The 25,458-nt window shown below is 36.2% G+C and overlaps 5 protein-coding genes across 7 annotated transcripts in view; 1 reads left to right on the top strand and 4 right to left on the bottom strand.

Annotated features, from left to right (window-relative positions):
* The window catches only part of LOC662061 (mutS protein homolog 4), a 35,010-nt gene that overhangs the window by 1,058 nt on the left and 8,494 nt on the right, over positions 1-25,458 (bottom strand). Inside the window, exons 1-15 of one of the 3 annotated variants that reach the window (XM_008198553.3) lie at positions 5,404-5,859; positions 5,172-5,361; positions 4,912-5,123; positions 4,600-4,864; positions 4,431-4,551; positions 4,309-4,382; positions 4,070-4,218; positions 3,839-4,023; positions 3,677-3,798; positions 2,779-3,631; positions 2,426-2,645; positions 2,164-2,379; positions 1,897-2,105; positions 562-748; positions 7-513 (exon numbers count right to left, since the gene is read on the bottom strand). In XM_008198553.3, the coding sequence (XP_008196775.1) occupies positions 7-513; positions 562-748; positions 1,897-2,105; positions 2,164-2,379; positions 2,426-2,645; positions 2,779-3,631; positions 3,677-3,798; positions 3,839-4,023; positions 4,070-4,218; positions 4,309-4,382; positions 4,431-4,551; positions 4,600-4,660 (2,904 nt within the window). In that variant the 5' untranslated portion in view covers positions 4,661-4,864; positions 4,912-5,123; positions 5,172-5,361; positions 5,404-5,859. Of the gene's footprint in view, positions 1-6; positions 514-561; positions 749-1,896; positions 2,106-2,163; positions 2,380-2,425; positions 2,646-2,778; positions 3,632-3,676; positions 3,799-3,838; positions 4,024-4,069; positions 4,219-4,308; positions 4,383-4,430; positions 4,552-4,599; positions 4,865-4,911; positions 5,124-5,171; positions 5,362-5,403; positions 5,860-10,904; positions 11,037-11,097; positions 11,154-25,458 lie in introns of those variants that run through there. The other 2 variants (XM_015982680.2, XM_064357327.1) reach the window with 2 other exon arrangements.
* On the bottom strand, positions 4,778-5,658 carry LOC103313945 (melanoma-associated antigen D2). Its single transcript, XM_008198554.3, has 4 exons — positions 5,404-5,658; positions 5,172-5,361; positions 4,912-5,123; positions 4,778-4,864 (listed from the first exon to the last, which is right to left on the bottom strand). Exons 1-4 carry the CDS (start codon positions 5,656-5,658, stop codon positions 4,778-4,780), a joined length of 744 nt encoding a protein of 247 aa, XP_008196776.2.
* On the bottom strand, positions 5,990-6,927 carry GXIVsPLA2. Its single transcript, XM_008198555.3, has 3 exons — positions 6,549-6,927; positions 6,260-6,502; positions 5,990-6,209 (listed from the first exon to the last, which is right to left on the bottom strand). Exons 1-3 carry the CDS (start codon positions 6,778-6,780, stop codon positions 6,055-6,057), a joined length of 630 nt encoding a protein of 209 aa, XP_008196777.1. The 5' UTR covers positions 6,781-6,927; the 3' UTR covers positions 5,990-6,054.
* On the top strand, positions 7,792-22,097 carry Ube4B (Ubiquitination factor E4B). Its single transcript, XM_968072.4, has 8 exons — positions 7,792-7,995; positions 8,048-8,371; positions 11,851-13,192; positions 16,044-16,290; positions 16,346-16,570; positions 16,630-17,464; positions 21,225-21,546; positions 21,599-22,097. The coding sequence occupies exons 1-8, from the start codon at positions 7,972-7,974 to the stop codon at positions 21,658-21,660; spliced, it is 3,381 nt and encodes a 1,126-aa protein (XP_973165.1). The 5' UTR covers positions 7,792-7,971; the 3' UTR covers positions 21,661-22,097.
* On the bottom strand, positions 22,544-25,407 carry heix (heixuedian). Its single transcript, XM_968030.4, has one exon. The coding sequence runs from the start codon at positions 25,244-25,246 to the stop codon at positions 24,266-24,268; it is 981 nt and encodes a 326-aa protein (XP_973123.1). The 5' UTR covers positions 25,247-25,407; the 3' UTR covers positions 22,544-24,265.

Genomic DNA, 25,458 nt, shown 5'->3' on the forward strand with positions numbered 1-25,458 from the left:
ACCAACCGAAGAGAAATCAAAATCGGCGTCGTCTTCTAGAAGACTTCTGCTCAAGCTTTCGAACTCTTCTTCAAGAAGTTTCTGTTCGTCTTCACTTAAATTCGTTTTGTTAAAAATTGGTTCGTTGTTGTCGTTATTTATTATGTCGCCTTCACTAACCCTCAAGTCCCTTTCGGAACTTTCGATACTAATTTCCGGTACGAGTTTATTAACATTGTCGCTGTCCTCTCGCAAAAAATTGGACAAATTCCGATAACTCGAAGTCTCAAACACGTCCTTGAACGACTGTGGTGTCTCGACACCTTTGAAATTTTCGTCGCAAAACTCGATCACGTTTTGGTTTCCAGACAAGTCAATGTTGACGTTAATTTTGCGCAAATCGTTGTCATAATCGTTCAGTAATTTATTAATTGCGGCTCGGGTTAGTTTTCCCAAACTTTTGAGTTTGCGCATGTCTGACTCTAATTTATATTTAAGTCTAATTGCATCATTGACTCCTTCATATTTCCGAACCTAGAGACAAAGTAATAATTTTGGCGAAACTTTAACATTAAAAGAAACCTCTGGGGGTTTTCCACAAGCTTCCAAAATTCTGTAAACCTCGTCTAAAATCCTGGCAGGCCATATTTTTTTGACGATGTAGACGCCATAATGCTTCAAGTTTGTCACACCGGGGATTAACCGGTATTTAAATGCTAAACTGAGCTCTTGGGGGGTTTCCCCGGTCGCTTCCGTCTCCATCTGCCACCTAAATTTAATATACTCTTATAGGTATTTTTTACAAACTTATTTTTTTAAATGCAACACTAAATTTTATTGTATTTTTGGACGTAGTTTAATAATTTGATTTTTTTGGAGACAATTTGTTTTTTTTTAAACCTGGAAACGTAGGACTTTCACAAGTTAAATATCTTTTAGGTAATTGGAAGTGACACTTAACTATTAATGTTTTTAAAGAGTTAATTTAAGTCTTTCAGCTGCAAAAATTAAAAAAAGGGGGTTTCATTTAAAACGTTTATGTTATTCAACTTGCTAAAAACTTCATTTCTTTCTTTTTAATTGCAGTGAGAAAAAAACAAGTACATCCTTAAAGTTTCGACTTTTTTCTTTAAAGTCGTGAAAATACAAATTTTCTAGAATTATTAATTTTTATACAGGGTGTTTCACATAATTTTACGAGGCCTGCGCCTATAAAATGCCACCAGCAATACATATTTCAACACGAACTCAATTACAAATTTTGAAAAATTGGATAGTCTTCTCTAGTTTGTTCACCCTTTCTAAAAATTGCAACGTTTTTATAGTTACTTGGTATTCATGTTCATGCCGTCTCTTCATAGAACATCTAATAATTGCTTGTGAAAAACATAAATTCATTATTATCAGTGAAACAGTCATTAGTCCGATAATCTGACAACTACTGTCATGGGTTTCCAAAAATTAAATAACTAAATGTGAATTTTTTGCATCTAGTGTTTTGCGATTTTTGTATATTTGGGTGCGAACATTAGGCGCAAGCCTCGTAAAGTTATGTGAAACAGCCTATATGTAATAAATTTTTTAATAAATGTTCGTGTTTTCGTCAAAAAAACAAATTATTTAAAAAAATAAGCAAAATCGGCCAATAGCAATTCAGCATAAAATCATCAGTATTAAAAGCTACACCCAAAAAGGCAACAAAAATATAGGATGTTCCATTTAAAAAAACTTAAGTTTGTATTGTAGCTATTTTCAAAACACCTTGTATAAATGAAAATAATTGTAGGTGATGCAGGCGGTTAACATTGAAGGCTTTCGTATATTTTTTTTATATTTAAAGGTCGAGAAGGGGCTTTTTCAACTCGTTGGGACACCCTGTGTCCGTTTTAAGAGCTTCGTTGTTCGTTATTTACTTACGTCTTAACATTGACATACATCTCCTTGAGATTAGCAAGCGAGGTGTAGTGAGTCGTTACGTAGACAAAAGCCGTAGTTGTACAGAATGTTTCACAAAAAGCCATTGCTAGATTAGCCCCCTCATCGGCGGCTGTGCTTCTGCACAACTCATCAATAATAAATAATGAATTTTCCGAAGGTAGTGTCATCATATATTTCACTTCTTTCATCTAAAAATTAAAAAAAAAAAATACCAAAACTAGCTGATTAATTCAAATTTTGACAAACTTCAAGTATAAAAGACGAAGCTTTGTATTCCATATCGTCTTCCAGATAAACACGCGCGAACATTCGGGCCATTGGGCGAAAAATAGCCGCATCTGCGGGAACATAACACCCAACCTGTGCCATAATTTGTAGTAACATCACCTGCCTGATGTATATACTTTTGCCCGAACCGTTCGGACCGGTTATAACCTGCACATTATAGTCGGGACATATCGACTAAAACGCCCCTTTGAGTAACATATTGGGAATTTTTGCGTCTTACAATAGGATTGGCAACACTTTGTTCGCCGATTAGTAACGCCAACATTGGATGTCGCGCGTTTGTAAGTTCGGTAAAGTCCCCGAATTTGGGACGCGTGTAACCGCTACGCCTACTTGCTTCAGCCAATGACTGCAACATATCTAAGCGGGCTAGGTCTTCACACAACTTGTAGAAAAACCCCAAATGTTGCTTCAAGTCGGTTATTATGTTGCGCACCATTCTGGAAGCCACCAAAAAATATGGTGGATTAGGTCAGCAAAAAACTAAGTTAATTAATTGGGAAGTAATTTCCCAGTTTGCAGCACTCCCGCCGGTCGTGCTACAAAGAAAAATAGTGGTAGAAATACACTTACAGGTTACTAATTTTCAAAATTTCGACCATTATGTCCTCTAATCTGGTCGAGTAGTTAATCAATTCGAGCGTTTTCATGGTAAAGCTCGCAGCTAACCGATAGACTTGAATAAATTCATCCGGTAAATCAGATTTTTTGAACGTTCGTTTTTGTTGGCTATTTAGCTTAAATACGATGTGGTAACCCTTCGTATTGTTATTCCCTAGGGTTAGAGGCAAGTCATATTTATTGGACAAATGTTTCACGTATTCCGTCATATCGTTCAATCTTTCGGAATAGGTTTTTCGCACTAGATCAAGCAGGCCGTTGATTCCCGATTTAATGGCAAAACAACGTTGCGCAATGCCATCTCCGCTTTTGGCAAATTGTGCCGATGGATGTATCATAGTTCTTATCAAGTTGGCGATGTCGACAAAATTATCACTCTCGAGAGTTTCTTTCAGTTCTTTGAAAAAAGGGTGTTGACAGGTGCCAATGACGTCTTTCAACGGCTCAATCAAGTCAATTAAACCGTTCAGAAGTAACAAATAATTCAATTGTCGGACCGAGCTACTGTCATTTGTTTCGGTTGAAAGCGATGTGAGGGTTAGTAGCTGGTCAATGTTGGACACTTTTTGCAAAATCGCCTGTATAGAGAGTAAAACTTGTGGATGTTTGATTAATTCCGAGACACACTGTAGGTTTTTGTCAATATTTGTGCGGGAAAATGGGGGTTGGAGGATGGTGGATCGAAGTAGGCGGGCGCCTACTCTGGTCACACAGTGATTTAAAACACCAAAAAGCGTTGAGTATCGAGTGGCTTGTAACGGTTTAGTGCTCGAAACGAGCTCTAATCGATCCGCGGTCGAAAAATCTGTGAAATTATATTATTTTTTTGTGATTTTTCTAAAATTAATACCAATTATTGCGTATCCTTCGGACTCTTGATACGAAATATTGATCGATTCTTTCGCATAATAAATATTAAGGTAGGTTTGCAGATAAGTGGTGAGGGCCGAAGCTGCAGCTAGAGCGTAATACCTTTGAAAAAAATTATAACCGAACCGAAATAACAACTTACTTATGCTGAAGGCCGATACAAATCGTATTAATCGACGGCAAACACAACTCCAAAATTCGCTCCATTCCGTTCGTTTTATTGAAAGTTTTTCGGGGGATCCCCAGAATCTTAATATTGGGGAATTTCGTTTTTAACGTTTCAACCAACCGGTTTTTACCTTCCAGGAACGTGGAAGGCACTATAATCTATTTAATTTTGCGCTGGATCATGTAATTATTAATTAATACTCACATCGGTTGGATTCAGGATGTTAATTTTAGTCAGGATGTTAATATAGTTTTGCGAATCCGATATTTGACACAGAATCAAAGTTGGCATTGACAAATCGATTGATGCTAAGCCAACTTCGCACCGCGCTTCGCCCCGCCCTTCGGTCAAAGCTGGAATTACGAATTGGCTTACCTTACATTTCACACCTTGGCGAGTTATGCAACCAAACATGCACCAACAATCAAAAAAATGTTAATTACCCGCAATTACTCTGGACTCGTTTTCCGACGACATAGTTGTGCCCCCAGACCGCAGGACCGAACTATTGAAAATACTAAGACACAATTTTTTGTGATTTAAAGACTAAATAAAAAATACAAACCTGGGGCAGGCAGGACCCCAGTTTGTCCCAGACGATGGCGTGGAGGCACTTTTTGGTCGATTGCTCCGGTTCCTGGGGACAGGACGTGTCGGGGGCCCCATCACCGTTTTGACCTTCAAAGCTGCAACATTTTGTTAAATTTTGAAAATTAAGGTTGTGGGGACATTACTGGGGAATCCCGGGCCGTTTCTGAGCCGTTTTTTGTGGATAAAAGACTGATTCAAGTTCATTGTTGCAAGCGCATCAATCACTTGATTTTTGCAAAATGACAGCCAAAGCCTACTTTGGAAACTTTATTAATTAATAAAAACAGTAACAAAAAATTAATTATCAATTTAATTAATTAATTAGTCGGCATTGTCGTTCTCTAAATGTTGTTCATTGGCGACTTTGTATTGATTCGTCCAACTTTTAGGTTGGCGGTCCTTGTACACCTTAAAGTTGGACAACTGTGACACGTGACAACAAAAATTGTTTTTACCTTGCAGACGAAGCTTAATATTGCATGTTTACTTATTTCAGCCTCGGAGCGTATGCCCCAACTATAGCTGATTTTTTTGGTCACTGGATCCGTCTCTGTGGCTAAATATTTTTGTTTGATTAAGGTACTGATGTAATCTTTGACACTTCCAAATATAGGATGTCTCACATTAACGTCAATTTCAAAATGCTCCAAAAATGCATGTAAAGAAGCTGTAAAAACAATAAAACAACCAATTTTGCCCAAACGGCGCTCAATACCTTCAGGTGTTGCCACGTTAGACATGAAAATGTGGCTCAAAATCAGCAAAAGTAAGATTTTTTGGCAATCCTTAATATCAGGTTCCTCTTGATCAAGGTTGTAATTTTTATAAGGCAAGGCGTTTGTTACGATAAATCCTTTACCACTGGTCGCAGTTTGGTCACAAACCAGCAGCTTGTAGCCATAAACCTGTAAAACGCGTAAAAAAGGTCTAAAAAGTTATTTGCCCACCTGTTCCAAAATTCGCGTCGTCTTTTCAATCACTTGTTGCAGAAAGTGGCCAGCTCTAGGCGCACAGTGTTTCTGAATGTCGGCTTTACGGAAGTACGCATTTTGGCCCCCATTATACACAATATAACGCACACAATTGTTCACAGCGTCGTCAATTGAGAATTGAGACTGCGTCAAATGTTCCACGAGCCTTGTCTGAGACAACTGAGACGCGTTTTGGCTCTGCGAACGCGAAGTGCGGGCTCTTTTCGACATTTTACTACTTTCGCGCCAGCTGGGGTCAAATGACCTACTGATTCTAGCCTCAAAAAAGTTTAGTGCTGGCGCGAATGTCAGTGGCACCATGAACATTACAGTCGACCAGACAATCGCTGCGCACATGGAGCATTTGACCCGACTTGAAATATTCATATCAAATAATTTTCTCCCTCTTTTACATAAATTAAAGTGTTTAATTGGTGCAATCAATTTGCATGTAAGAATTGTTCGCATTATTTTAAACTTAATTAGTGACTGGTAGACTTAATGCCCTGTGGTAGTTAAAGTGTGTTTAAGGTTATGTTTATGTGTAAATCAAAAGACAGCAAAAAGAAAATAGTTTATTTTCCCTTATAATTAACAGAAATTGACAACACAAAATAAATTAAGGGGCTATAACTCGTCGCCTCGGGTGTACTTCCGGTTCTTCTTGTCTTTCCAGCCGTATTCAGGGGGGCAATAGCAGGCCTTTTTTTGGGCGTCGATGTACGACTTGCACCCGAGAGTCAACGTCCCGGTGAACAACATCTTAGCAGCCCCCTTGCACGCTAAAAACCCTCTTATTTTCAAAGTTTCGTCATAATTTTACCCAAATCACCTTTGACAATCGACGTTCCTCCAACGGCTTGTTCATACCCATCACAGTACTTGTACAAACACCTCTTAAACTCCACATCACAAACCTCCTTATCACTGTTACAAGTATCGTAACAAATATCGTGCAAATCACAACATTTCTTCATCTCCCCCACCGGCAAGTAATCACTGTTTATCTTAAGCCCCAGCGACCCACACCCATCAGCCGATGGTACATGGTTCCGGTTTGGCCTCGGTGGGGCACCTACAACCCACTACAGCCCCAGTCCTCCACCCAAGAGCCGCCTCACCTGTGGGGCACTGGTAGATACAGTGCTCCTCGACCGCGGCATCGAACACTTCGTGCAAATTTCGGAAGTTTTTCGCGACTTTTAACACATTTTGCAAGACATCTCCGAAAATTGTCTCGGCGGAAAGCACAGCGTCTCGCAGGTTGGTCAAAAGACCGGACCCATACCCCGAATAAATATAACCGAGGAAGGTTAACACGTAAATTGCGACTTTACCGTACGGAATATCCATTTTCGAGTGAGATCATTTGAGTTATTTTTGTAAAAAATGTGAGGTTATGTAAGCGCACTTGTGCCAAAAATGCCAAACTGACAGGTCGGCGCGTGATTGGTTGGCGACGACGAGGAGCCACGCGATTGGCTACATGTTTCAAGGCGCCACATTTGAATTTATAATAAAAAAATCGAATTTTGGGCGCTTCGATTATCAATTAATTTATTACTTATGACTAGCGTTTGTAATAAATTGTGTTAATAATGGGTGAGTTTCGTTTTTCCGCCCCCTTAATTGATTATCTTTCAACGGGAAGTCTGGTTCAACCTGGAAAATCAATAGAATTCTAAATTTATGTTGGCAACTGTTCAAACAGCTCTGTAAGCTAATGAATGGTTCAGGTGGCTGTGTGTTATCAATCGGAGGTTTTTTTCAAAATTTCGTTCCCTATCCTGGGCCTAAAAAATTGTTTTTCCCTTGATTTTTACGCGTATTTTGTGGTCACACTGTATCGGAAGCACCACGAAATAATGAATACAAAAAACAACCACCGATCAATACGAAAATAGAATCTCCCCCGAGTTAGTGACTTTATCACGCCATAAAAACAGGAGACGCAAAAACGCCGTCTGCGTGTTTTTGCTCAGTCATGATGACCTCTACCATGTAAATATAAACTCCCGGTGTTTAATAAACCGTTTCACGGACGCAAAATTGTCTTTTTGGGAAAATCATATTTAGCGCCCTTGTGCTGTATAATGTGTTGCCTGAAAACGGGCTGATTTTTGACAGGTGTGCCGAACTTTGTAAATTTTCCCGATTAATAAAATCCGGAAAAAGGTGAAAATACGTCGTAAATGCAGATGAAAACAAAGGGATTTGGCGGCCAAGTGCAAATTTTAAAATAGAAATCATTTTTCCCCCAGTCTGTTGAAAATAAAGTGCGTGCGCAATCACGTGAAGCGAGACAAACAATCGCCGGTGTGATAAGAGGAAGCGAGACGAGGCGATTCCTCAGTTATCGAGTTGTTAGGTTAGACTGTGACAAAACAAAGATGTTGAGTGTGATTTCGCAAATATTCTAATGTCAAATTTGTAACTCAGCTGTTGAGGGTGATTGACTTTTCATTTTGATCAAAACCGTGAATTACCCGTCACTATTCGTCCGAAACCGCCCTCAAAAAGCTCCAAACAGCCCCACACAAGACAATGAGCGAACTGTCGCAAGAAGAGGTGAGTTGAGGTTATCCCTTATCAGCGCATAAGTCCCCTTGAAAATTTCCAGATGCGTCGACGGCGACTGGCCCGCCTGGCAGTCCTGGACAACGTCTTGCCCTCCGGCTCGGTCTCGCCGCCCGTGACCCCCGTCTCGCAGTCGCCGGCGGCGCAGCACAGCCCCCCGACCACCCCCGAGAAGGACTTCGAGGGGGTGTTCCAGGTGCCCAGCAAGCCCATCGACATGCCCTCCGGCTCCAAGAGCCGCAGGCCGCCGCCCCAGCGGAGCGACTCGGAGACGAGCTCCATACACATGGAGGTGGACGAGGCCAGCGGGTGCGCCGACAAGGCGGGGGCCAACACGGACATCGACTCGGGGTTCGAAAATATGGAGGTGAGGCCGTTTGGTAAATTGTGTGTTGTTTATTTTTGCACTTTGTTTTTCCTTTGTCTTGAGGCGAGTGAAGCAACAGCGCAAAAACTCGTTTCAAATAGAAAAATAAATATTTATTGTTTTGCTGTTTCCGAGTTGTTGCAATAAACATGTTTTTTGTTGCTTTGTCTGTCTATTTATATGTGATGTTACTGAAATTTTCGGTATTGAACCGTCAAGGACACGCTGTATTTATATCAGGTTATTAGACTGATGCCTAAAAATGTAACACGTGGAAATTTCATTCAAACATACATTTACGTGTTATTAATTTGACCTTTGTTTTCGAAACTTTCTTTGTATCGGATACGGAAGACAGTTCAGGGGTTTTATTTTTATAACTGGAGCTTACAAAAAAAATGTTCTTTTACCAATAAGTATAAAAAACACTTACATAAATTTATTGTGATGCCATTTATAATAATAAATAATAATTTTTGTCATTAGATATAATAATAATAATAATAATTTAGTATTAGAAAATTGACTTCTTCATTAGTCAAGTAGTTTTAAATGCCAACAATAATTTAATGCTTCCTTAAACCTTTAGAAAATACAAAATGTTGTTTTTCTATAAAGCTTGCCTAATATTTGAGGTTTGAGCTCAGAAACGTGCTTAAACGCTTGAAAAAAGTTAAGCAAATAATAATGTGACGAAATGTCTATAAAATATACTAAAATACTTAAAAATGGTAATAATGTAGTTATTAATAATACGAATGCTAAAACACAAGCTTAAAGTTCGAGGGCTGTAGTTATGCAACGAGCGTATGCGAGTTACATACCTTGATACACGTTACTACGGAAAATCTGTTTTGAAATAGTGTTTATAATCTAGGATTCATATATTAAAAAGAAGGCTATTTTAATGGTATTTTATGCCCTAATTAAAGATTTTATGCCTTACTCAAAAAGTGTTCGAAAATGTTAAAAAGAACACGATGTTCGACATGATTTAGTCAATTTTTTACTACTTTCGACGAACCGATGTTTGAAAAAAGCAAACATTTTCAAATAGTAAGTACAAAATAGTTCTAAAGCTAATATTAGGGTTTCTATTTTAACAGTTTTTTTCCTCTTAACCTTTCCAAGAAAAGATGAATCTTTTTTTCCTAATTTTGATAAAAATAACCATTACCAACGTAACTTGTACGTGGAAAGCAAAGTCATGTAAAAATGATTAAGCGACATTGCAAAAATGTTGGCAGTATTGTTGTTTCCACTGCATTTATTCGCATGTTTTAATTAAAAATGACGTATTTAAATTAACGCAATGACTATCCAGACGCATGACTCATTATATTTAGAATTTACCAATTATAAAGAATAGAAATTCTTTAGTTTTCTACAAAAAAATTGGACGTAACTATCTCCGAAATTTAATTAATGACAGACAGTTCGTTGTGTAAGACGTAAGTAAACAAAGGAAACACGAAAATAAAGCAATTAAACGAGTTTAGAGCGTTTCGAAAAACGCACCGATATACGTGATGCAACTTTACTCACTTCCGCGCTATTTAAAAACAATCAAATATTCAACGATTGGCGTGTTTTGATTTCACCAAATAATACAACGTATTTCATACAATTTTAATTATTTTATTTTTGGCAAGCTTTGGCACATAAATATTTTACTGGCTGTTCAGTTGATTACAAGCTGGACTTTTTTCAATAAAGAGAAATAATAGAAATGTATTATTAAAAATTATATGCTCACGAAAATTTTTCATTAGCTCTTGTTTTCAACAGCTCACCAATAAAGAAATTGATTTAAAGTTAAATTTAAGACGACAATAATATTTTTTTATAAAAAATAATAATTAAACTGAAATAAATTAAATGATCTCAAATTAAAATAAACTACGCACATGAATAGAGGATACTGTTATCAGTTTAACTTGTAATAAAAACTGAAGTTTCACTTGTTATTTAAATAATATATTTCATCAAAGCCTTTCAAATGAATGCCTTTTGCAGTCAATATGAAAAAATGTAATGTACAGGGTGATTCTTTAATAGACCGAAATAGAAACGTATAAGTGGTTTAGATCGTTTCTATTTATCCTTGGAAAGCTATAATAAAATTTTATCGATCTATTTAAGAATCATTCTTTATAAAAAAATTAAATACTAGAATGTGACAGTTTTTTAAAGAAATTTAACACGAAAATAACACAGTAATCAAAAAGTGATAATGTTTTCTAAATACTTGCCCAATTTTGCATCAGAAAAACTTATTCTCGATTCAGTATGTTGGTTTTTATAACCTTGAGAAATTATGATTAGAAACAATTTTCAATAAAAAATTAAAAATTTTGGCTGATTTCTCAAAATCCAGTAAAGATAAGATTCTTGGATAATTCGAAAATTCTGCATCAAAAAAGTTTATTTTTCCTTAGATGTTTCATTTTATCTTAGATATTTTATTTTTTCATGTGACTTTGAAAAATAGAAATAGTGAAAGTAGACGTAAGAGTAGAAATTAATTACATACCTCGAAAGCTCCATTCGCGTTGGAAACGACCTTTTTGACCCTTTTTGTGAAAAATCGTTCATGGTTTTTTGCACAATTCCCTCCATCCAGGACAACATTTTATCAGAATCCAGAAAATATCACTTATCAATTCTGTATAAAAAAAATAAATCCTAGAATATAGTTATAGTTGATTAATACTATAATACATTACCTCATACTTCACATTAAATAAAGTTGCCGACGATGTTAACCACTTGCCATTCAAATCTAAAAACAAAAATTGGAAATGTTAGTCATATTTTTGAGCGATAAAATGCTTGAAACCTAATTTAAAAGTTTAAACACAGAATCGAGCTGAAAATAAATTTCCCACAAATTAAATACCGAACAATTTTTTATGGTGATTTTTGAACCCGAAACATTTTCGTTGTTGCCTTGCATTACAAAAAAAATCTTGAGTATCAATATGTAGAGTCACGATCAACAAGAATGACCCGGTTGGCAGGGGTGTCATTCTTTTTGACAGTGGCTGTACATTAAATACCGAATAAAATCAAATTTGCAAAATGAGCAAAATCTTTTTGAAACTTTTTTCCTTTAATTTCTTTGTCGTACGTTTGGAGAGATGTTTTAAGATCTGCATTTGTTGTCTTATAATTATAGTTAAGAATGCTTATGTAATTTATTTTTTTTAATACTAATTAAAGAAATCTTTTTTACTTTTGCATATTTTTTAACTGCATATTAAAATTCTGAAAAAATCAGTTTTCTAAAAACGATGTTTTTCGTTTTCTGAAAAGTTAATAAAGCTGATTGTGCACTTGGGAAATGAACCCCCCACTTATGACATAATCAAATTAATAAAAAAATTGTTACAAAGATGCAGACAAAAGAAATTATATAACTTAAGAACCATTTAAAAAATGAAAGTCGTAGGAAATAGTAAATAAATCTCCTCCCCCAGGTCGACGAGACCGACGTCCAGAAGAAAGACGCCCCTCGTCAACGAACATCATCCTCAGCGACCGAAATCACCGAAGAACAACTCCTAGCAACGGTCCTCCGCATCCTCCATTCCACCCTCGAACAACCATCCGAAAGTCGCATTTATCTCCCTCAAACCGCCACCGACGTCAAAACCCACCCTCAAACCTCAATCCGCGACATCATCTCCAACGCACTGATGGAAATCATCGTCCAAATCTCACAAGGCAATAACCCCTTCAAAGACCTGATCCCGAGCAACGACACAGCCGACACCAGCAGCATAAACTCGCTAAGTCCCTCCCCCAGCCCTAGCCACACCTGCCCCATACCCACCCTGCCAATCAAACGAGTGGAAGTGGCGGAAACGCCCCTAAACCTAGCACTGAATTACCTAATGGATTGCTACAATCGTGTGAGCGTCGAGGAACGAAACCACCCGAAGCGATCGAGTATTCCCCCGTTAAGTGACGTTTTAACGGAAGTTCGGGCACAACTGGTGCACTACACAACGTTGTTACTCCAAGGTTTTATCATAGCCAATGACGAGTTGTACAAATTCGGGCGTTCGCCCCTTTTGAGCCCCATTTTGCAGCAGACGCTCCCGCGGGGGTTCCTCACCGAGCTGGTGACCCGAACCCACACGAACACGTCGTTGTTCTCGTCGGTTTTCTCGCCACTGCTTCAGGGACTTTACCGAATGATGCAGAACGCGAGTATCGTGGGCGAGGAGCACCGAATGCCGATCCAGACATTGTTCGAGTTGGCCGATATTCGGTGCGGCAGCCGCCCCATCTGTACGCTAATCACGAAACAAGTGCAATTTATGCTGGAGCCGTGTACGCCTGCGCAAGGCCGCGAAGTTGTCCGAACGTCGTTTCTCGGGCCGTTTCTGTCGGTGTCGGTGTTCGCCGAAGACGAGCCGAAAGTGGCCGAGAAGTTCTTCTCGGGGAATTCGTCGAGTGATAAGAGTTTGAATCATACGCTGCAGCTGGAGCTGGAGAATACGCGGAATTTGCAACATAGAATTTTTCATTATTTGTTGGCGAATCCGGAGAGTCGTGATGGGTGTTTGAATTATTTGGCGAAGGTTTTGAAGTATAATGAGAAGAGGGCGCAGCTGCAGATGGAGGAGAGGTCGCTGGCTGGGGACGGGTTTATGTTGAATTTGTTAAGTGTTTTGCAAATGTTGTCGATGAAGATTAAGTTGGATAAGATGGATTTTTTGTATCCGTTTCATTCCGAAAGTTTGATTTGTATTAAGAATGATACGAGGTTGAAGTATACGTCGCAGGATGTCGCCACGTGGCTGGAGAGTTTGGGTGAGCATTTTTGTGTTATTTTGTGATCACATTTAGTAAAATTTTTTGTTGGTAACACTGAAGCAATGATTATCTCCGAGCTTTTTTAATTTGTTCGTTTGTTTCTTTCTTTTATCACCTAGATTTTTAACAAAATAAGTTGTTAATCGACCTTTTTTTAGTAGAAAATTTGATTAGTTGTTTGAAACAGGAATTGTAGCAAAGAGTTGTGTGAAATTTTATAGTTTCTGACCCAGATTTTCGCTAAATTAGGCCAAAATATCACCAAATCATATCAGGTTTACATTATTTTTTGCTGTATTAAGACGCTTTTCATCCATGATCCCTATTATTTCGAGATGTTTTGTTAAAAATAAACTTTGAGGAAGTAGAGGTTCAATTTAATTTGCTATAATTTTTACACCTTTCGAGCACGTTTTTGAGCTAAAAACTCAAGTTTTTTGAGTGTAACATAAATTACCTTCCATTTTTCGGATATTTCAGCGTTTTTAAACAGAAAATCTCGTTAAAATAAGCCGAAAATTTGCGGATTCATGTTGAGGATTGAGTTATTTTTGTTTGTGTCGAAGGCTTTAGTTTTCTTTTGAGTTGAAAACTCAGTTTTTCTGTAAGATAAAATTTAAAAAATTGCGCTAACTGGGTTAAAAAAAATGCGAAATTAGATTAATAATGGTATTTTCTTTATCTTTTTAAAGCATTTTCGTACGTTTTTTGTTTGTGAAATTTCGTCAAAAATAAGCCAAAAAATGATAAATTATGTCAAGAAATGTTTAAATCCTTAACTGTTTCAAGCGATTAAGCACGTTTTTGAGCTAAAAATTAAGTTTTTTTGTGAGATTGTACTAAACTGTGCCATAGATGAATGGAACCTGGCCGAAAAATTATCAAAACTTGAGTTATCTTGCTTCTTCTGTGGGTTTTAGTAAATTTTTCAAACAAAAACACAATTATTTTGAAGAAATATTTCTTCGAAAATAAGCTGAAAATGATTAAATTATGTAAAAAAGTCTTATGATTTATACCTTTTTCGAGAAGTCAGTACTTTCGAGTGTTTTAGCTTGGTTTTGATTCAAAAACTTAATTATTTCGAGGTATTTTATTAGGAATAAGGTGGAAAATAATTAAATTAGGGAAAAAAGGTAACATTTTTTACATTTTATTGTAGAGATTAAATATGGTTTTTGGGCTAAAACCCAGTTTTTTTGACAATATTTCCCTAAATCTAATGGAAATCTTATTGCGTGATTTCGTTTTTAGATTGTTTCATGTGAAAAAATATATTATTTTTACCGTTTTCAAAAGATTTAAGGATTTAGTTTTACGTTCTGGAGATGAAGGCTCGGTTTTATCTCGAGTTTTTACCAAATTGGGCAAACAGATCGCTCAAATATGACGAAAATTACATTATTTTAAGATTTTTAGAACGTTTGAATATGTTTTATAGTCAGGAACGGAGTTTATGAGAAATGTAGTCAAAAAATATTATATTTTTGTTCTTTTTGTGTGTAAGCATTATGATGTCGCTAAATCTGACAGAAAAATCTTCAAATTATGTAAAAAAAATCACTTTTTGGTGGCTTTTTGAGAGTTTTAGCATATTTTTTTTCGCTAAAAATAATCCAAAATCGCCAACTTTGGGGTAAAACATGGTGTTATGTCTCGATTTTTCGCTAAATGTGGAAAAAAATGTGATTATACGTAAAAATGATATTGTTTTTGCCTTTTTAGAACGTTTTCGTACGTTTTACGATTAGAAACGCACACAAATTGAGGAATTTTGTAAAAATTTTGCCAAAAAACACAGATATGAATTCAGTTTTTTGTGAGATATCATTAAACTGGTCCGAAAAATGATTAAATTAACTCAAAATGTTAGCACACTTTGAGTGTGTTAGCATTATTTTCAGTCATAAACTCGATCATTTCGAGGTATTTCACTTAAATAATACAAAAAATAACAAAATTATGAAAATAATACAGAAAATAACAAAATTATGGAAACAGTGCAGAAACTTTTGACTTTTTTGAGCGATGAATGCAGTAATTATGTATGTTTTTGGGCAAAAACTCAGTTTTTTCGCAATATTGCCGTAGATCTGACCGAAAAATCACTAAATTATTGCAGTTTTAGAGTATTTTAACATGTTTTTCAACCAGAAACCCAATTATTTCTAGAAATTTCGGAACAAGTAAGCCAAAAATTGCTAACTTAGGTCGAAAATTGTATTATTATATCGAAGGTCTTTAGCACGATTTAGAGCTGAAAATTCAGTTTTATTGCGAACTTTTACCAAATTGGGCAAAAAAAAATCGCTATAATAGGAGAAAATTGATATTATCTTAACCTTTTACATTCAAAAACGAAGTTATTTGGAGAAATTTTCTCCAAAAAATTATTTATTTTGTCATTTTAAGGTGTGTAAGCATCGTCTTGTACAGAAAAGGAAATTATGTGATTATTTACTCATTGTTGTTGCATTTTTTTGAAAATGGTTATCATTTTTGCCTTTTTATGGACTTCACGCTTTCGAGCTAAATCTGGCCAAAGTCACTATTAGTTATTTCTAAGAAGAAACAACAAAATATGTAATCATAGGCATGCAAAAACCTACTTATTCACTTGTGCAAAACCGACTTTTTTTATTGACTTTTATTGCCCAACTCAAGAAAAATTAAATGTTACACATCAATAATTTAATAACGTCTCGAGTTCTTAAGAGTTTTTAATAGAAATGTTATTGGATATGAATTAACGAATCAAACTCTATAAAATCCCACACTTGTTGCCAACATTTGAGCAAGAAATAATCCCAAATTTTGTAAATATGGCACCGAATTTTTTCTTTTTTAGAAAAAACCCACCAATTCCAAACGCCCAACTTTTCGACAATTTGTTGGTTCTTGACACTCCACTGCCATCACCTCGCCCTCCTTCCCGCACTCCAAAAATACCAACGTCGCATTCGCGCCATTCGTGATCTACAAAAACTCCTCGACGAAACGGTGGCTGCGGAAGCACAGTGGCGTAACACACCGTTCGCCAATCGCAATAAACAGTTTATCAAACGGTGGAAACAACAATTGAAAAAATTGAACAAGTAATAAACATTCACTTATCACCGAAACAAAAAAAAATACATAATTCATTCGTAGATCTAAAGCGTGCGCTGATGCCGGACTACTAGATAAGAATCTAATGCGACGCGCTTTGATTTTTTACACCTCAGTCGCTCAGTATTTACTGAGTCTGATGACAAATATGGCGCCGGGGAGTCCCGTGCCGAGTCTACCACTGCCGCCGAACGTACCCGAAGCATTCTCGGCGCTTCCCGAATGGTACGTCGAAGATATAGCCGAGTTTCTTCTATTTGCCTTACCGTAAGTAGCACACAACATTTTTTCTACAATCGGTAATTTGTATTAAATTAAAATTTAAGATATTTCCCGACCGTCATCACGGAGAACATGGAAGATTCCCTAATCACGTGGTTGCTAGTGACAATTTGTTCCTCCAACATGGTCAAAAATCCCTACTTGGTGGCCAAACTGGTCGAAGTCGTCTTCATAATAATCCCAACGTTTCAACCGCGTTGCGAAATGTTGTACGACCGTTTCATGTCGCACGAAATTTCACGAAGTGTGCTACCCAGTGCCCTGATGAAGTTCTACACCGATGTCGAAACGACCGGCTCCAGTTCGGAATTTTACGACAAGTTTTCAATCCGTTACCATATCAGTCTCATAATTAAAGGCATGTGGAACTCGGCAATACATCGCCAAACGCTCGTCAACGAATCAAAATCAGGAAAACAGTTCGTCAAATTCGTCAATATGCTAATGAACGACACCACTTTCCTCCTCGACGAGAGTCTCGAAAGTTTGAAACGCATCCACGAAGTGCAAGAGTTGATAAGCGATGAGGAGAAATGGTCGAAAATGAATTCGGAACAGCAGCAAAGTCGGATGAGACAATTGACAGCCGATGAGAGACAGTGTCGCTCCTACTTGACTCTAGCTCGTGAAACTGTCGATATGTTTCACTACTTAACGGTTGATATTAAGGAGCCGTTTTTGCGACCGGAACTTGTTGATCGTTTAGCGTCGATGCTTAATTTTAATTTGCAACAATTGTGTGGCCCGAAATGTAAAAATTTGAAAGTGAGAAATCCGGATAAGTATGGCTGGGAGCCGCGACGGTTGTTGAGTCAATTGGTTGATATTTATCTGCATTTGGACTGCGAGGAGTTCGCCGCCGCTTTGGCCGGCGATGAGGTGAGTGTTTAGTCTGCGGTCCGCTCCGGTTGTCAGACCTCGGTCAAGCATACAAAATACGTTCCCATGATCGTTAGTTCCGTTAATGTCACCAGAAAAAATAATTGTATTTGTATAATGGTCAACTCTTTGCAAATAAAAAAATTACAGGCAGGTAGAGTACTAAATTCTCAATAGTAAGACATAAACATAATGCAAAAATTTTATCGTAAACTACATTTAAAAAAAATTGGAACTTTTACCAATCTGCACTCTATTTCAAATTTTTCGAAACGCTGCGAATAATAATTATTATAAAAGCCTTTATTAAAGAAAAAATGTGAGGAGGCGAAGTCTAGCTAGTGTTATTCAACTTAACCTCTCTCAAAACAAAACATAAACTATGAAATATAACCCAAAATTAACTAAAACTAGAATAATTTCAAAGAGAAAATCAACCGAGAATAAACAGAAAATTATATAATTTTTTTAAAGTAAGGTGAAAAGAAATAAAGTATTAATAGAAATAATAATACAAAATGGAAAAACAAAACAGCAAAAGAACAATTACCAAAATAATAAATATTTCAACTTTATTTGTTTTTTAAGTAACTTTACTAGTTTTGACTTCAAAAGACTGTAAAAAACAGAACATCGACAGCCGGCAGACATGACGTAGACTTACATTGTGCAGAAGTTTTCACTTTAGGTAAAAATATGTTAAGGAGAGTGAATCATAACTGCCATCAAACAAAATGAAAATCAAGTTTTAACCAATTTATGTATTTAAAGTTTTTTAATTTTAGAGAAATATGATCTTATTTCTTAAGTTTGAAAATAAATGTACAATTATTTTAAATTTTTTGTAAGCAAGTTTTGTAATTAGAGCCAAGACAAGGGTAAAAAAGTGTGAGACAATAATTTATAATTGGTAATACAAGTGTTTCACAGAGTTTTTTTTCTTAATTTGAAATCAATTATAGATACTATGGTTTGGGTTTAGTAGACGCAAACACACGTAACTATTTTTTACCAAAAGAGAGACATGACATTTGAAACGTAATTCTTGATCAAAACCAACGCCCATTAATTTTATACTTTTGACAATTTTTAATTTAGAATTTTCAAAATGTATGTTTAGATCAACGTCATTTAATTTACAATAAGGGCCCTAAAACGGAGCCTTGGGGTACCCCTAAAGTAAGTCTTCCACAGTATGATAATAAATTATTCAGTTGAACAATAAACAGAATTTTAAACAGTTTTACTAAAAACCCATAAACTTAAGTTTGGCACAAAGCAATGAATTATTTGTTTTATCAAAAGTCCACTAATGACAATGCAGTATATCCAGTAACAGTGTATCTGATAGTTATCTAAAGTATTAGTTAATGAAGCATTTGTACTGAAACCTTTTCTAAACCCCGATTGGGAAGAAGGAAGAATATTATGAAAAATATAATTTAATTCTTTACAGATTTCTCCCGAACATTTTTCTTGTATCTTTAACTGATTCGCAAAATACGGGACGAGGCGCAAATTTTAAATCTTTAATAATTTTTCCCATGTTTCTTATAAAAATTTAGCCACCAGTTTTTCTCAGTCTCTCAAGAATGCAAAGCTTAACATCTCTACAGTAATTAGTGATTTGGTTGGATTTCAATAAGTTTAAAACGAAGCGCCCTCATTTTTACTCTGCCGTACTATTTTTTGCATACAGAAAATCCATCAAGTTAGTCCTCCGTGTCATGATAATTGATTTAATTTACGGTTCTAGGAATAATGCGCTGTTTAAATAGTAAGCAAGTTTTGTAATTAGAGCCAAGACAAGGGTAAAAAAGTGTGAGACAATAATTTATAATTGGTAATACAAGTGTTTCACAGAGTTTTTTTTCTTAATTTGAAATCAATTATACTATGGTTTGGGTTTAGTAGACGCAAACACACGTAACTATTTTTTACCAAAAGAGAGACATGACATTTGAAACGTAATTCTTGATCAAAAACAACGCCCGTTAATTTTATACTTTTGGCAATTTTTAATTTAGAAATTTCAAAATGTATGTTTAGATCAATGTCCTTTAATTTACAATAAGGGCCCTAAAACGGAGCCTTGGGGTACCCCTGAAGTAAGTCTTCCACAGTATGATAATAACTTATTCAGTTGAACCATAAACAGAATTTTAAATAGTTTTACTAAAAACCCATAACCTTAAGTTGGGCACAAAGCAATGAATTATTTATTTTAACAAAAGTCCACTAATGACAATGCAGTATTTAAACCAGTAACAGTGTATCTGATAGTTATCTAAAATATTAGTTAATGAAGCATTTGTACTAAAACCTTTTCTAAACCCCGATTGGGAAGAAGGAAGAATATTACGAAAAATATCACGTAAATGCCAAGGAATATGGGAGTTTTCACGAGATTTTAAACCAACATTTTTTACTTTTTCCACAACATTTTATTAATCTTATTTAGAAAAGCCGTTTTCTTGGTCTCGCGGACTTTTCTAAAAGAAATTTAATTCTTTAAAGATTTCTCCCAAACAGCGTCTTAAAAAAACAGGACGAGGCGCAAATTTTAAATCTTTAATAATTTTTCCCATGTTTCTTATAAAAATTTTAGCCACCAGTTTTTCTCAGTCTCTCAAGAATGCAAAGCTTAACACCATTTATTTAAACAATAAGTTTAAAACGAAGCGCCCTCATTTTTACTCTGCCGTACTATTTTTTGCATACAGAAAATCTATCAACTTAGTCCTCCGTAACATGATAATTGATTTAATTTACGGTTCTAGGAATAATGCGCTGTTTAAATAGTAAGCAAGTTTTGTAATTAGAGCCAATACAAGGGTAAAAAAGTGTGAGACAATAATTTATAATTGATAATACAAGTGTTTCACAGAGTTTTTTTTCTTAATTTGAAATCAATTATACTATGGTTTGGGTTTAGTAGACGCAAACACACGTAACTATTTTTTACCATAAGAGAGACATGACATTTGAAACGTAATTCTTGATCAAAACCAACGCCCATTAATTTTATACTTTTGACAATTTTTAATTTAGAATTTTCAAAATGTATGTTTAGATCAACGTCATTTAATTTACAATAAGGGCCCTAAAACGGAGCCTTGGGGTACCCCTGAAGTAAGTCTTCCACAGTATGATAATAAATTGTTCAGTTGAACCATAAACAGAATTTTAAACAGTTTTACTAAAAACCCATAAACTTAAGTTTGGCACAAAGCAATGAATTATTTATTTTATCAAAAGTCCATTAATGATAATGCAGTGTTTAAACCAGTAACAGTGTATCTGATAGTTATCTAAAATATTAGTTAATGAAGCATTTGTACTGAAACCTTTTCTAAACCCCGATTGGGAAGAAGGAAGAATATTACGAAAAATATCACGTAAATGCCAGGGAATATGGGAGTTTTCACGAGATTTTAAACCAAAATTTTTAACTTTTTCCACAACATTTTATTAATCTCCCAAACAGCGTCTTAAAAAAAAACAGGACGAGGCGCAAATTTTAAATCTTTAATAATTTTTCCCATGTTTCTTATAAAAATTTTAGCCACCAGTTTTTCTCAGTCTCTCAAGAATGCAAAGCTTAACATCATTTATTTAAACAATAAGTTTAAAACGAAGCGCCCTCATTTTTACTCTGCCGTACTATTTTTTGCATACAGAAAATCTATCAAGCTAGTCCTCCGTAACATGATAATTGATTTAATTTACGGTTCTAGGAATAATACGCTGTTCTTTGCAGAGATCTTTCCGGAAAGATTTGTTTGACGACGCAGCGGCGCGATTAGAGCGCCTGTCAATCAAAACTCCGGTTGAGATCGAACGGTTTAAGGCCTTGGCCGATAAGGCGTATCACGTGTATCAAAATAACCAGAAAAGTGATGACTGGATGAGCGACGCCCCTGACGAATTCAAGGATCCCTTAATGGACACTTTGATGACTGATCCTGTGTTGTTGCCCAGTGGGCAGGTGATGGACAGGTCCGTCATTATGAGGCATTTGTTGAATAGCAGTACGGACCCGTTTAATCGGCAACCATTGACTGAAGATATGCTGCAGCCAGGTTAGTTTCAAGTTGCTTTTTCGTAGGGGAATTAAAAATTTGGATGTTGCAGTGAATGAGTTGAAGGAGCGCATTAGGATATGGAAATCAGAAAAGACACGTTCGGCAAATTAATTTTATTATTTTTTGGTATAAATATAATTTTTGGATAAAACTGAGTTTATTTCGACCGGAAGGAAGGAAGGCTGAGAATCTCGTTTCGTTTGCATTTGTTCCTCAAATTCATACTGCCAAATTGTTGCTTTTTTAGTTCAGTAATTAATGCCAACTTATTGTTTGTCTTGACTTTCCCCCAGTCCGGTGGATTATTTTTGTACATAATTATACAAAACGCAAAGTGAGATGTACATTTTTTTCATCTAATCGAATTAACTGTTAGTGCAAACAAATTTGATTGTTTCCCGATATTTTTTCTAGATAATTTTAGGTTAAAGCTTGTAGACACCGAAATAATCAAATTTATTTGTAATGAAAACAAAGCAAAACAATTTTTATATGAAAACGTAGGTTAGTTTGTATGTAATGGGTCAATAAAATTTATACAAAAATCAGATATGTGTTTTCGTAAAAGCCCTATCATGCAATACTGTCTCGGTAACTAGAGGTTTGTCCGACAAAACAGCTCGTAAGTAAAAAACGGTTCAGGACTAAAACTTCCGCAGGAACAAACCTGTAAATCCCACTAGACCAACAATTTTAAATGCTATGATTGTGCTATTATCACTACCGAAAATTGTGCTAAAGGCTGTCCCTGACGCGCTTTGAATAATTGATTAAGTCATAAGCCCCGAACAAGCCGCCAGGTGGCCAACCCACACACTACGAATAAATTATTTGATATTTTTACGCAGACTTTTCCGTTATTGTCAATTGAAGTAGTCTGAGCAGTGACTGGAAGAGATGCGATTGCAGCGCCCCCAAACGTCAAATGGCGCCTACTACCACTACCAAGCGTTTCGTTTAATATTAGTCTAGACACACAAAATAAAAACAAACGGAAATTATAATGATTTACTATAAAATCTCTTACACAACGTCATACAAAACTCATCAACATTAACAATAAATTAATCAGCTATAAAAATACATGATTTATAATTGGCCAATCAGGGACTAAACCCCGCCTTGAAAGAGCCAATCACCTGATTAGGTTCAGTCACGACCAGAAAGAATGTCACCCCTACGAACCACAGCAATGATCTTTTAGGTCATAAATGTAAATTTCACATCATCGAGTGTTTTCTCGACTATTAGATTTTAGGCCCCAATGATATTAAAATCGTATAATATACATGTAATTAGAGTCGGCGTACAGAAAACAAGTTAAAATTTATTCCAACGTTAAATTAATTCAAAGTAAGTTACCATTTACCTTGCATTGACAAAGTCAATCTATAGGAGTATGTTCATATTTGAAAACTAAAACAGTGAATTTATAATTAATTCCAATAATAATTTTTCATTTAAAATTTAAAAAATTGTTTCTAAGCAAACATAATAGTTATTTAACTATTTGGCATTTTTCAATACGAAATGTCTGACTATTCTAACAGATTTAAAGCAATTTCAAGCCTTGTTGAGTCAAATTCGAAAAATAAATGTTGTATTCAACTCGTTTTCATGTAAATCGATTAATAAAATAATTTTTTTTATTACGAATATATAGAATTGGCCAGCAAATATCGAATTTACCTTTGCAAAGTCAAATCAGTCAAAAATCTGTTGCTTCAAAACTGTAAAGTTTACTTTAAATTTTGAGGTTTCCAATTTTTTTTTTAATTTGGCCAAATAAATGAATTTCTAGCTTAAAAGTGTAAATTTTGCAAAACCTTTAACTTTGTACACATTTTCTGTGAAATAATTTTTCCACGGCCAACATGGCTGCTTTATCCGGCTCGAAGGACCAAATATTAGTAAGTTCATATTGATAGAATCCATAAATGGAGAAACATCGTTATTATTTTTTGCAACCGTTTTGAATAAAGAAAAATTCCAGCCGAGGCGAAGCCGAGTTTCTTTAACAACTTGCGGTTAAAAACGGATGATTCGTTTTAAGTAAGACCCCATTTTCGGTTTGTCTGTGAGCGACTTCGTCCTTTTGTATAATCACTTTTTTTTAGAATTTTATTGGTAAATACTTGACAAAAGACTAGGACTTTTAGAAACATTAAATTAAAGGCAAAATTTCTAACAAAAAAAAGATTATTTAAAGATAAGTAAAAATTTATAACAAAAATGTTTCAAAAAATAGAGGGTACTATTTAAAATTTTAAATTAAAAGTGGCTAACAACTGGAACAGAATGTAACTAACGTTGGTTTTGAACTTTAGTACACCTACTTTTGTTTAAAAATAAGTAAATAAGTACTACTTAAAAAGCTAACACATTACGTAATACAGTTTTGATCATACTTGGAGTAAATAGACTACATTTATTAATTTACACGATTAGAATATCGTTGATGTTACAAAAGTAAAAACCCGAAATCATGTTTATTGACGTTTACGACCCAACAGTTTATAGGGATGACATTCTTTATGATCGTGACTGTTCATTGTCATAAGTACAATAATCTCGACGTAACAAACGAAAATGAGAAGGTATTGCGGCTTGGACCCCAAGCCGCAAACCCGCACTAGCGCCCCCTTTTGACGCAGTTCCTCAACACAGTAAAAAATAACTTAATAGAAATAAATACAACTAATAAGAGCTCGTACATCTATCTTTTGGTGACGTACGGCAGCGCTGGAACCAAACTACAGGCCAGCACGTACAAAACACCGAAAAACAAATTCAATTTGGCAGTCTTTTTGGGCACACTGTGTATATCGTTGGATCTGAACTGTTTTTCGATTTTAAAAGCGCTAGGAAGCGTGACTAGAGGCAACATGAACCATTTCGAGTATTTCAACGAGGCCACCATGAACATGATATACGGGGTGAACAACAAAAACGCGTACAAGACGTGCGAGGCAGTGTGGCCGATAATAATCGCCAGAGTCACAATTCCCACCTTTTTGTCCGACTCAGAGTCCCTTGTGTTATTACTATGTAAAATCGCCTCAGTATTAAGGGCCAGAGGGATGGCGTAGTAAATCGTCGCCCACTCGACGCGCCCCGTTTGCGACATGAAGGCGAAAAGCACCGAAATGGGGCCGAACAAAATCAAAATAAGCACATCCCCGAGGGCTATATACTTGAAGCCTATACCTCCCGTGTAGAGGAAGCTCGACGACAGCCCCCCGAAATAGACCAAAGCCAAGTGCTCCATCTTCGCGGGGCTCAACGCCGCCAAGAGAATGAACCCCACACAGCCGGCAAAGTATAAAAGGGCCCCCAGAGACACCACCTCGTCTTTGGTCAGAATGTGGTCCACCAGGATCCGGTCGTCCGATTTCCGGTTGTCGATCCCCTTGACGTAGTCGAAGTAGGTGTTGACGACGTTTCCGGCGCCGTGCACCGACACCACGGTGAAAATTGTGAGCAGGAGGGTGGCGTAGTTGAAATCGGTAACTCCGGGGTATTTGTACGCTATGGTGGAGCCCAACAGTGTGGGCATGAGACTGGCACTGAGGGACCACGGACGCAAGGCTAGCACGTAACTTGATAGCTTCATGAGGCCCGATTTTTGGCCGTTTTGGCGCTTGGGAGTGGTGGAGCCATTGGTGAGGAGTTTCTCGCTGGGGGTGGGCACCGTCATGATGGGGGTAAATGCACTGACACGGAACTTAACACACTTGATGATTTGTGGCCGAGAAACGCGTTTTTTCGTTTTATAACTTTGACAAACGGAACATAACCAAAGAAGTCAATTGTGACGTTTGACATGTGGCTGTGGTTACGTCACGGCGGCTATTAAATCAGGGAAAAATTATAATTAGTGACACGTTTCCGTTATCTATTGCTTAATTC

Source organism: Tribolium castaneum, chromosome 6 (assembly GCF_031307605.1).
Source record: "Tribolium castaneum strain GA2 chromosome 6, icTriCast1.1, whole genome shotgun sequence".
In the NCBI taxonomy this organism is placed as follows: Eukaryota; Metazoa; Arthropoda; class Insecta; order Coleoptera; family Tenebrionidae; genus Tribolium; species Tribolium castaneum.

Excerpts from the sequence above, each read along its gene's own strand:
- LOC103313945 (XM_008198554.3), bottom strand. The coding sequence starts at position 5,658 with ATGTCGAAAAGAGCCCGCACTTCGCGTTCGCAGAGCCAAAACGCGTCT. Across the intron at positions 5,362-5,403 it reads CGACGCGAATTTTGGAACAG|GTTTATGGCTACAAGCTGCT; the intron begins GTGGGCAAATAA and ends CGCGTTTTACAG. Across the intron at positions 4,865-4,911 it reads TATTAAGCTTCGTCTGCAAG|GTGTACAAGGACCGCCAACC; the intron begins GTAAAAACAATT and ends TCCAACTTTAAG.
- heix (XM_968030.4), bottom strand. The coding sequence starts at position 25,246 with ATGACGGTGCCCACCCCCAGCGAGAAACTCCTCACCAATGGCTCCACC.
- GXIVsPLA2 (XM_008198555.3), bottom strand. The coding sequence starts at position 6,780 with ATGGATATTCCGTACGGTAAAGTCGCAATTTACGTGTTAACCTTCCTC. Across the intron at positions 6,503-6,548 it reads TATCTACCAGTGCCCCACAG|GTGCCCCACCGAGGCCAAAC; the intron begins GTGAGGCGGCTC and ends AGTGGGTTGTAG. Across the intron at positions 6,210-6,259 it reads AGGAACGTCGATTGTCAAAG|CGTGCAAGGGGGCTGCTAAG; the intron begins GTGATTTGGGTA and ends GAGGGTTTTTAG.
- Ube4B (XM_968072.4), top strand. The coding sequence starts at position 7,972 with ATGAGCGAACTGTCGCAAGAAGAG. Across the intron at positions 16,571-16,629 it reads TTTCTTCTATTTGCCTTACC|ATATTTCCCGACCGTCATCA; the intron begins GTAAGTAGCACA and ends TTAAAATTTAAG. Across the intron at positions 21,547-21,598 it reads TGAAGATATGCTGCAGCCAG|TGAATGAGTTGAAGGAGCGC; the intron begins GTTAGTTTCAAG and ends TGGATGTTGCAG.